Here is a 10,270-nt window from a genome sequence, read left to right as displayed (position 1 = left end):
AACAAGGGCCCACTGTTGACTCATATCCAGCTTCTCGTCCACTGTAATCCCCAGGTCCTTTTCTGCAGAACTGCTGCCTAGCCACTCGGTCCCTAGTCTGTAGCGGCGCATGGGATTCTTCCGTCCTAAGTGCAGGACTCTGCACTTGTCCTGTTGAACTTCAGCAGATTTCTTTTGGCCAAATCCTCTAATTTGTCAAGGCCATGTCTGGCTGTTTGGGGAGGCACAGCCTCCCTAAACCTATGCGACCTGCTACCCATGCTCCCAGGCCCACACTCTGACCACCCCGGGACCAAGCTGGGAGGAATTGGACTACGGTGACTCCAGAGATGGACACAGGGGCCAGAGTGCTTTTATTCCCCATTGATGGGCTGGGCCACTGCTACGTCCAGAGCCTCAGTAACACACACACCAGAGCACCCCACGGCCACCACCCACGGGTCCACGGCCTCCTCGGGCCCATGTGGAGCGTGGGTGTCCTGCCCCACAACGGGCCAGTGAGAGACAGAACAGCAGGTGACCTGAGTCAGGCACAGGCTAGCCCAGGGGAGAGGTGAGGTGCCCAGCTGCCGGGGGGCAGGCCTCGCCCAGGGGCTCCAGCAGTGCTATAGGTACTTGTAGATGACCCTCTCAGGCAGGGTCTGCACTTCCAGCCGGACGGGGCACTTGTAGAAGAAGGAGAGCAGCGTCTCGGTGTAGCCCACCAGGAAGTAGAACTTGTAGGGCGGCAGTCGCTGCAGGAAGACGGCGCAGACGACCAGCACGTTGGCGCGGCGCTTCAGCACAATCTCATTGGCCAGGCAGCCGTGGAAGGTGCCGTAGATGAACTTGCGGATGAAGACGTCCTCCACGGTGCGCTCGGCCGCCCCGCCCTCCCCATCCAGGTTACCTGCAGGGCAGACAGGGCAGTGGGGGGTGAAGGGACAGCGCCAGGTGCCCCATGCCCACAGGGCACCTTTAAGAGATGGTACGAGCAGCACCAGCCAGAGCAGGGGGCTGCATGGGTGTCCGGCCAGGCACTGCATCAGGATCTGGCCACAGAACACACATCTGCCGGGGGACAGGGACTCCTGCTCCCTCCCCTCCCCCATGCCTGGAGAAGAGCTCGGGGAGGGAGAACGGCCCATGCCCAGGTTGAAGACCCCTCACCCCCTTTTGTTAAGTCAGAGGGGCCACACAACAGGGGATGCTGTGGGGAGTGGGGCAGGAGCACTGGTTGTAGGGGGAGCTCCCAGCTATTCCAGCCCCAGCCTCTCCCAGCAGGGGGCGCTGTAGGGAACAATGCAGGAACACTGGCTGTGGGGGGAGGGGGGGAGTGCCTCTCCCAGCAGGGGGCGCTCTGGGGGGTGGGGCAGGAATGCTGGCTGTGGGGGAGCTCCTGGCTTTTCCAGCCCTGGCCTTGTTGTAGTAGGATTTTATGTTTGCATTTTGTATAATTTAAAATAAAAAATAATAATGTAGCATGTATTACATTTATTGATGTATGATTTGACTATATTTTGCCAGCTATTCTTTTTGAAAGCAGAAAGGAATGGCCTAATGGGCCATTGGTAAAGATGCATCAGCCAGAATTTGTATCGGAGCTGATTTTAAGGCAGTAACAGACCTTTTAGGGTTACCATTTTGTTGCAGGTTTAGTATTTTAAAATAAGTAAAAAAATGCAATGACTTGGGTTTTTTTGCATTGCAATTTGATGTTTTTGTTTAAATGCTTTGTGTAAATTAATTCTGTGTTGTGTGTAAATGAGGAACATGTGTGTTAAGAAATAAGTGTAAAGGCCATCGCTGAACCAGATGTTTTAGGGAAAAACCGAGATATCAGAGCACCAGGAAGCTGCAACACGCCTATGTCAGAGAAGGGCAGATTGACGACTTTAAAAATAAGACCGGCACTTATCAATGGGGACAAGATAGCCGTGATTAAAACCAGAATGGGGTAACCTTTAAAAAGACTTAATAAAAAATAAAAATAAAAAAAACAATGTAAGAAAACAAGCACTCGTCAAAAAACAACTGATTACAGCATGATGGGAAAATCACTATGGAAACAGGGGGCCTGGCTATGAAACTTTGGGTTCATTCTGCCAAGACACTCTCACTCTCTGTGTGTGTGTGTGTGTGTGTGTGTGTGTGTGTGTGTGTTTGTGTTTTTAAATGCATATGCTAATTGTTGCATTTTTAATAAACAGGGTGTATTGCTCTTTCCCCTGAAAAAGATCCTGTGTGCTTCTTATAAGCATAACTGCCTCTCCCAGCAGAAGGCATGGTGGGGAGCAGGGCAGGCACTGAGAGACGGGGAAGCCCAGGTACCCCCAGGGCAGCAGCTGGCGGGTCACTCACTGGTGTGCAGGGAGAGCCAGCCCTTGCGATGGGCGATGTAGTGGGGCGGGTGGGCCTGTTCGTATGTCACCGGCTTGTCTCCTTTCCCGACTCGCACTCGGGCCGCCCGGTTCTGTAAGATAACACCCATGGGAGGGGGGTGAAAAACAACAGTGGGGGCTACCCCTGCTGGGCAGGGCCAGGAGCAGGGGACGCATCTTCCCCTGCTCCATAGGTGTTAATGGCACAGAGGGACCAGGGCAGCAGGTATTTCAAAGCGTTTGGCAGTACCCAGGGCCCAGAGCACTGACCCCCTGGTGCTAGCAGGCCGATCCCACTTCCTACATGCCCCCTTCCTCGGGTCTGGCACCGTCATGACCGGCACCGTCAAGCCCTGGCTACACGTGGCAGCAGAATGGCATGCAGCCTGTGTATGAGGCAGCCTGCAGGAAGCTTTAGCCTGAGTGTTCATTTCCCTGCTAAGGACACCCCCAGGTCCTGCCCCGTCTGACAGCTCAGACTCAGTCACACTCTCAGCGGGCACCTCAGGGGCGCTGAAGGTGCAGACACAGTGAAGAACAGGCACTGCGAGGTGCAGGCTACAGAAAAAGCCCAGGAGCCACTCTCCGACATTGACTCGCCTAGCCTCCAGACCCCTGCCACCTCTGGACAGGGCAGAATCACCTCATGTCCTGGGGAAAACTGAGGCATGGGCAAGAACGGACCAGCCCCAGGTCATCCAGTGAGTCAGTGACAAACCTGCATGTAGAACCCAGGAGTCCTGACTCCTTGCCCTAACCACACCTGCTATGCAGGGCTGTTCGGAGGACACGGGGCTAGGATGGGCTCCACAGGAGAGAGCAAAGGCTCCTGGCACAGGTTGCTGGGATACACAGGGGGTTTCCAAGGCCTCACCCAGAACTCTGTGCCTCTGCCCCTGCTGGGGAGAGGTTTTGTTGGGTGGGTGAGGCCCTGTCTCACAGGCCCCTCTCCAGCTTTGGTTTTGCAGGTTCAGAGGGAGGGACGGCTGTTACTTACCTTACAACTCCTGGGATTCATAGAATCATAGAATATCAGGGCTGGAAGGGACCTCAGGAGGTCATCTAATCCAACCTCCTGCTCAAAGCAGGACCAATCCCCAACTAAATCATCCCAGACAGGGCTCTGTCAAGCCTGACCTTAAAAATATCTAAGGAAGAAGATTCCACCACCTCCCTAGGTATTCTTTGAGGGGCTGTCCATGGGATCCCATCGATGGCACCTGTGTCTCACAAGTGCATGAGCCGTGTATGCCAGTGCTGGGATCCACACGGACAGACCCTCGCAGCAGCAGCCGAGGGGCTAATGGGCAGGATTCCCCACTGCAGCCCGCCACGCACTTACCTTGTGACACACAGCTGTGGTCTGAATAGCCCGGCTGTAGGGAAGGAGCGACGAGAAAGCGCCCCGGGTCCATGGAGCGGCCTAGCAAAGCAAAGCACAGGGCATCAGGGAGCAGGGGAGGTGGCGAGCGCAACAGACCCCTGGTTGCACGCTAGGGATTGAACGAGGGAGCTGCAGCACCAGAGACACAAAGCCCTGGCAACTGAGCTGCGGGAGTCACATTCATGGGAGCTGGGAGCCAGCTGCTAGAACAGGGGTGGGCAAATTACGGCCCGGGGGCCGCATACAACCCTTCAGACGTTTTAATCTGGCCCTCAAACTCCCGCTGGCGAGCAGGGTCCAGGGCTTGCCCTGCTTCAGCGCTCCAGCTGGGTAGCGGGGCTGGGGGCTTGTCCCGCTCTGCGCATGCTGTGGCTCCGCGCGGCTCCTGGAAGCAGCAGCACGTCCCCCCTTCGGCTCCTACATGTAGGGGCAGCCAGGGGAATCCGCACGCTGCCTCCGCCCCAAGCGCTGCCTTCGCAGCTCCCATTGGCCAGGAACCACGGCCAACGGAAGCTGCAGGGGCAGTGCCTGCGGATGGGGCAGAGCGCAGACCCGCCTGGCTGTGCCTCTGCATAGGAACCGGAAGGGGGACATGCCACTGCTTCCGGGAGCTGCTTGAGGTAAGCGCCACCCAGAGCCTGCACACCTGACCCCCTCCCATGCCCCAACCCGCTCCCCCAGCCCTGATCCAAACCCCTCAGTCCCAGCCCGGAGTACCCTCCTGCACCCCAAACCCCTCATCCTCAGCCCCACCCCAGACCCCGCACTCTTAGCCGGAGCTGCACTCCCCAGCACCCCAACCCCCTGCCCCAGCCCGGAGTCCCCTCCCGCACCCTGAACTCCTCATTTCTAGCCCCACCCCAGAGCCCACACCCCCAGCCTGAGCACTCACCCTCTCCCACACTCCAACCCCCAATTTCCTGAGCGTTCATGGCCCGCCATACAATTTCCATACCCAGATGTAGCCCTCGGGCCAAAAAGTTTGCCCGCCCCTGTGCTAGAACCACTGGAGGGAGACGCACCCAGAGCCAGTCTATTACTGTAACGCCCCGCTGGCTGGCTCCAAAGCCGCGGGCACCACTGGGTCTGCACGTTCCTCCTGCAAGCCCGGCTCCAGGGACCCTGGCGGGCCATTTCAGTGCTGGGGCCCTGGGGTTTTGACGAAATGTTCCCAAGGTGAGTTGCCAGGGTCCGCGGGGCTGACAGGGGCCGGAGCTGGCTCCTGGGTGAGCGGGTACTTGGATTGCCAGCTCTCTGGGGAAAGGGGCATTAAGACTTTCGGGCAGGGGAAGGGAGCGACTCTGGGGGGCAGCTGCATCCCCCTCTCCTGGTCCCACCCGGCCGGGCCCCCCCCGCCCCGTTGTTTCACACACTCCGTCCCCTCTGTGTTGGCACAGCCCTTAGCACAACGTACCGCGCCGATCACATCCCCACCCGCTGGGCGCCGCCCGGCTGAATCCGCCCTCGCGGAGCGTCTGCCTGGCCCGGCGACCCCCGGCCCCGCGCTAGGCCCCGCCCCCGGGGCTGCTCCGGCCACGGCGCCACCTCACCATCAGGCGCTTTCCGCCCAGGGGCGCCGCCATCTTGGAAGGTGCCGAGAGGGGGGAAGGGTGGAGCCGAACCGACCACGCGGCGCCGGGAAGGGGGCAGGGCCGTGGGCGGGGCCGAGCGGGGGGGGGGTAACCCCGCCCCCAAGGCCTCCTGCGTCCCGGGGGGCGGGGCTCAGGCCGGGGGGCGGGGCCGCGTGGTCGCCGCCGACCCTGCATCGCTCACCATGGGCGGGGGTCCCCAGCCGCAGGCCCGGGGCCGCTGGAGCACCCCGGGGCGCCCCTGCGAGCTGACCACCCCGGGGGGCTGGCCCGGGGGCTCCCACGTGTTCACACGTGCAAATGGGTATTGTGTGTGTTACAGGGGCGCCCAGTCGCCCCACAGAGGGGCCCCCTGGGCCCGGCGCCGCCCAGACCCCTGGCCGAGATCGGGCCCCCTGGGCCCGGCGCCGCCCAGACCCCCGGCCGAGATCGGGCCCCCTGGGCCCGGCGCCGCCCAGACCCCCGGCCGAGATTGGGGGCCCGTCATCCCGGGCGCCGCCCAGACCCCTGACCAAGAGCTGAACCAGTCGAGGCAACAGAGACTGGCCCCCTGGATCTCGGGCAGATTAGCCCCAGGAGAGGAAATTTTGGACGGGACCAGGCTGAAGACCCAAGGTACGACAACATTGGGAAGGAGGTGACCGAAATAGATGCGGTCCCCCGTGGAAGGGAAAACCCAGGGACCAGGACCCCGCTTCATAATGAAGAAGAATCTCTTATACCAGGTTGTACCAATACAGGGGCAGAAGGTACAGCAGATCCTAGTACCTCAAAAACACCAGAATGCTGTATTAAGTCTGGCTCATAGTCACCTTTTTGGGGGGCATTTGGGGGTAGAGAAGACCCTGGCACGGGTCCTGCGACGATTCTTCGGGCCCGGAGTACATGAAGAAGTGCGGAGGTACTGTGCGTCCTGCCCGGAGTGTCAGCTGCACAGTCCCCGTCCCCACTTGAGGGCACCTTTAGTACCCCTTCCCATCATAGAGGTCCCCTTCGAGCGAATAGCCATGGATCTAGTGGGACCCCTGGAGAAGACAGCCTGGGGCCACCAATATATACTTGTCATTCTGGATTATGCTACTCACTACCCAGAAGCCGTCCCCCTCCGGAACACGGCCTCTAAAACGATAACTAAAAAGTTGATGGGGATCTTTGCCCAATTGGGGCTACCAAAGGACATATTAACAGACCATCAACCTCAGCCTGGTCCAGTCCACACAAGAGATCCACTTCCTGGACACTACAGTGCTAATAAACGATGGTCACATCAACACCACCCTATACCGGAAACCTACTGACCGCTATTCCTACCTACATGCCTCCAGCTTTCACCCTGACCACACCACACGATCCATCGTCTACAGCCAAGCTCTGCGATACAACCGCATTTGCTCCAACCCCTCAGACAGAGACAAACACCTACAAGATCTCTATCAAGCATTCTTACAACTACAATACCCACCTGCGGAAGTGAAGAAACAGATTGATAGAGCCAGAAGAGTTCCCAGAAGTCACCTACTACAGGACAGGCCTAACAAAGAAAATAACAGAACGCCACTAGCCGTCACCTTCAGCCCCCAACTAAAACCCCTCCAACGCATTATTAAGGATCTACAACCTATCCTGAAGGATGACCCAACACTCTCACAAATCTTGGGAGAAAGGCCAGTCCTTGCCTACAGACAGCCCCCCAACCTGAAGCGAATACTCACCAACAACCACATACCACACAACAGAACCACTAACCCAGGAACCTATCCTTGCAACAAAGCCCGTTGCCAACTGTGCCCACATCTCTATTCAGGGGACACCATCACAGGGCCTAACAACATCAGCCACACTATCAGAGGCTCGTTCACCTGCACATCCACCAATGTGATATATGCCATCATGTGCCAGCAATGCCCCTCTGCCATGTACATTGGTCAAACTGGACAGTCTCTACGTAAAAGAATAAATGGACACAAATCAGATGTTAAGAATTATAACATTCATAAACCAGTCGGAGAACACTTCAATCTCTCTGGTCACGCAATCGCAGACATGAGGGTCGCTATCTTAAAGCAAAAAAACTTCAAATCCAGACTCCAGCGAGAAACTGCTGAATTGGAATTCATTTGCAAATTGGATACTATTAATTTGGGCTTGAATAGAGACTGGGAGTGGCTAAGTCATTATGCAAGGTAGCCTATCTCCCCTTGTTTTTTTCCTACAAACCCCCCCCAAGACGTTCTGGTTAAACTTGGATTATTGCTGTGCACATTGTAAGATGAGCTATTGCCAGCAGGAGAGTGAGTTTGTGTGTGTGGTTTTTGGAGGGGTGTGTGTGGGGGGGGGTGAGAAAACCTGGATTAGTGCTGGAAATGACCCACCTTGATTATCATGCGCATTATAAAGAGAGGTTTCAAAGAGGGATGGGCTATTACCAGCAGGAGAGTGAGTTTGTATGTGTGTGGGGGGGGGGAAGGGTGAGAAAACCTGGATTTGTGCTGGAAATGGCCCTCCTTGATGATCACTTTAGATAAGCTGTTACCAGCAGGAGAGTGGGGTGGGAGGAAGTTTTGTTTCATGGTCTCTGTGTGTATATAATGTCTTCTGCAGTTTCCACGATATGCTATGCATCCGATGAAGTGAGCTGTAGCTCACGAAAGCTCATGCTCAAATAAACTGGTTAGTCTCTAAGGTGCCACAAGTACTCCTTTTCTTTTTTCTTTTTACGAATACAGACTAACACGGCTGTTACTCTGAAACCTGTCATTAACAGACCAAGGTAGCCCATTTATGTTGAAGCTAATGAAGGACCTCTGTACAATGCTCCATATACATACCCTGAGAACTTCAGTCTATCATCTGCAGACGGATGGTCTGGTAGAACGGTTTAACCAAACCCTCAAGGCAATGATAAGGAAAGTGGTAAGTCGAGACGGGAAGGATTGGGACACCCTACTACCCTACCTTATGTTTGCAATCCGGGAGGTACCTCAGGCCTCAACTGGGTTTTCCCCCTTTGAATTATTATACGGACACCACCCCCGTGGCATACTAGATATTGCAATGAGGGGAGAAATATAACTGACCATGTGTTGCAGATGTGAGAACGGATAGCCTGGGTCACCCCTATTGTACAGGAACATTTGGAAAAGGCACAGGAGGCCCAGCGGTTACAATCGCCAGGCAAAAGTCCGACCGTTCCAACCAGGGGATCGGGTGATGGTGTTGGCACCCACGGCAGAAAGCAAGCTTTTGGCCCAATGGCAAGGGCCCTATGAGGTGGTTTAACCCATGGGGGAAGTAACCTACAAGGTGCGGCAGCTAGGACGCCGGAAACAAGAACAAATTTATCACATTAACCTCTTAAAGCCTTGGCACCAACGAGAGGCGTGTGTAGTGGCCCAAGAGACCCCAATCCAGGGAAATAATATGCAGGAGCAGATCAGGATATCCACTGATCTGACACCAAACCAGAAGAAGGAGGTAACTGATATGATCAACTGATACCAGGACGTGTTTTCAACCAAATCAGGCCAGACCACCGAAGCATATCACCACATTATCACAGACCCTGGGGCAAAGGTAACTTTAAGGCCCTATTGGGTCCCAGCAGCAGAAAGGGAGAAGATCAAGGCAGAGGTAAAAAGGATGTTGGAGCTGGGAGTCATCGAAGAGTCCCACAGTCAGTGGTCAAGCCCGATTGTGTTGGTGCCCAAACCCGATGGCACCACTAGGTTTTGTAATGACTTTCACCGGCTGAATGAGAGATACAAATTCAATGCATACCCCATACCCCATATCGATGAGTTAGTTGACCGCCTGGGCAATGCCCGATTTTTGACCACCCTTGATTTAACAAAGGGATACTGGCAGATTCCCCTTGCCAAAGATTCAAAAGAAAAGACAGCATTTCTACCCCAGAGGGTCTGTTTCAATATACTGTTCTTCCTTTTGGGCTGCATGGGGCACCTGCCACCTTCCAGCGTCTTATGGACAAGCTCCTACGGCCCCATTCCAGTTATGCAGCGGCATACCTGGATGATGTGATTATTCACACCCCCGATTGGGAAACCCACTTAGGAAAGGTGGAAGTGGTTCTGGACACGCTAAGACAGGCTGGCCTCACAGCCAACCCAGCCAAGTGTGCTATAGGGCTAGCCGAGGCTAAATACCTTGGCTACATTGTAGGAAGGGGCATGGTCAAGCCCCAACTAAACAACTAGAGGCTATCCAAAACTGGCCCCTGCCGAATCAGAAAAAGCAAGTCCGGGCATTCCTGGGTGTGGTGGGGTACTACCGATGATTTATTCCCCATTTTGCTACCAGAGCGAGTCCCCTGACAGGCCTGATAAAAGCCCGGATTCCAGACATGGTGAAGTGGACAGATGCCGCAGAGAAAGCATTCATGGATCTACAGACAGCCCTCTGCAGTAACCCCGTGCTTATAGCCCCAGACTTCAACAAAGAATTCATTTTACAAACAGATGCATCTGAAGCAGGATTGGGAGCTGTCCTATCGCAGATGGTCAGAGATGAAGAACACCCAATCCTCTACCTCAGCAGGAAACTCCTCCCGAGAGAGCAGAAGTATGCCGTGGTTGAAAGAGAGCGCCTAGCTGTGAAATGGGCCATGGAAACACTATGTAATGACCTTCTGGGACGACGGTTTACCCTTGTGACCGACCATGCACCCCTCCAGTGGATGCAGCGAAATAAAGAGAAGAACGCAAGGGTGACCAGATGGTTCCTGTCCCTACAACCTTTCCAATTCACCATACAACACCGAGCTGGAAGCCACCATGGCAATGCAGATGGCTTGTCATGAATACACTGCCTGACGTCCCAAGTTGCTCAACCCTGTAGTGTTGAGCAGAGGGGGGGGGATATGTGACAGGGTCGGGCTAGATGGCTATAGGAGAGTAATTTTTTTGAAGCAAAAGATATTT

The 10,270-nt window shown here is 55.5% G+C and overlaps 1 protein-coding gene across 1 annotated transcript; it reads right to left on the bottom strand.

Moving 5' to 3' along the window:
- Positions 1-348: 348 nt before the first annotated feature.
- Positions 349-5,401, bottom strand: LOC141978092 (small ribosomal subunit protein uS3mA-like). The gene is made up of 4 exons (XM_074939942.1): positions 5,295-5,401; positions 3,703-3,783; positions 2,341-2,452; positions 349-889 (listed from the first exon to the last, which is right to left on the bottom strand). The coding sequence occupies exons 1-4, from the start codon at positions 5,325-5,327 to the stop codon at positions 606-608; spliced, it is 510 nt and encodes a 169-aa protein (XP_074796043.1). The 5' UTR covers positions 5,328-5,401; the 3' UTR covers positions 349-605.
- Positions 5,402-10,270: the final 4,869 nt, after the last annotated feature.

This window comes from Natator depressus, chromosome 26 (assembly GCF_965152275.1).
Source record: "Natator depressus isolate rNatDep1 chromosome 26, rNatDep2.hap1, whole genome shotgun sequence".
NCBI classification, from domain to species: domain Eukaryota; kingdom Metazoa; phylum Chordata; order Testudines; family Cheloniidae; genus Natator; species Natator depressus.
This window is presented reverse-complemented; position numbering and strand designations above follow the sequence as displayed.

Bases quoted from the DNA above. Each gene is read 5' to 3' on its own strand.
- LOC141978092 (XM_074939942.1), bottom strand. From the start codon at position 5,327: ATGGCGGCGCCCCTGGGCGGAAAGCGCCTGATG. The intron at 2,453-3,702 runs GTAAGTGCGTGG...GTTATCTTACAG, and splicing joins CCACAGCTGTGTGTCACAAG to AACCGGGCGGCCCGAGTGCG. The intron at 890-2,340 runs GTGAGTGACCCG...TCTGCCCTGCAG, and splicing joins CTGGCTCTCCCTGCACACCA to GTAACCTGGATGGGGAGGGC.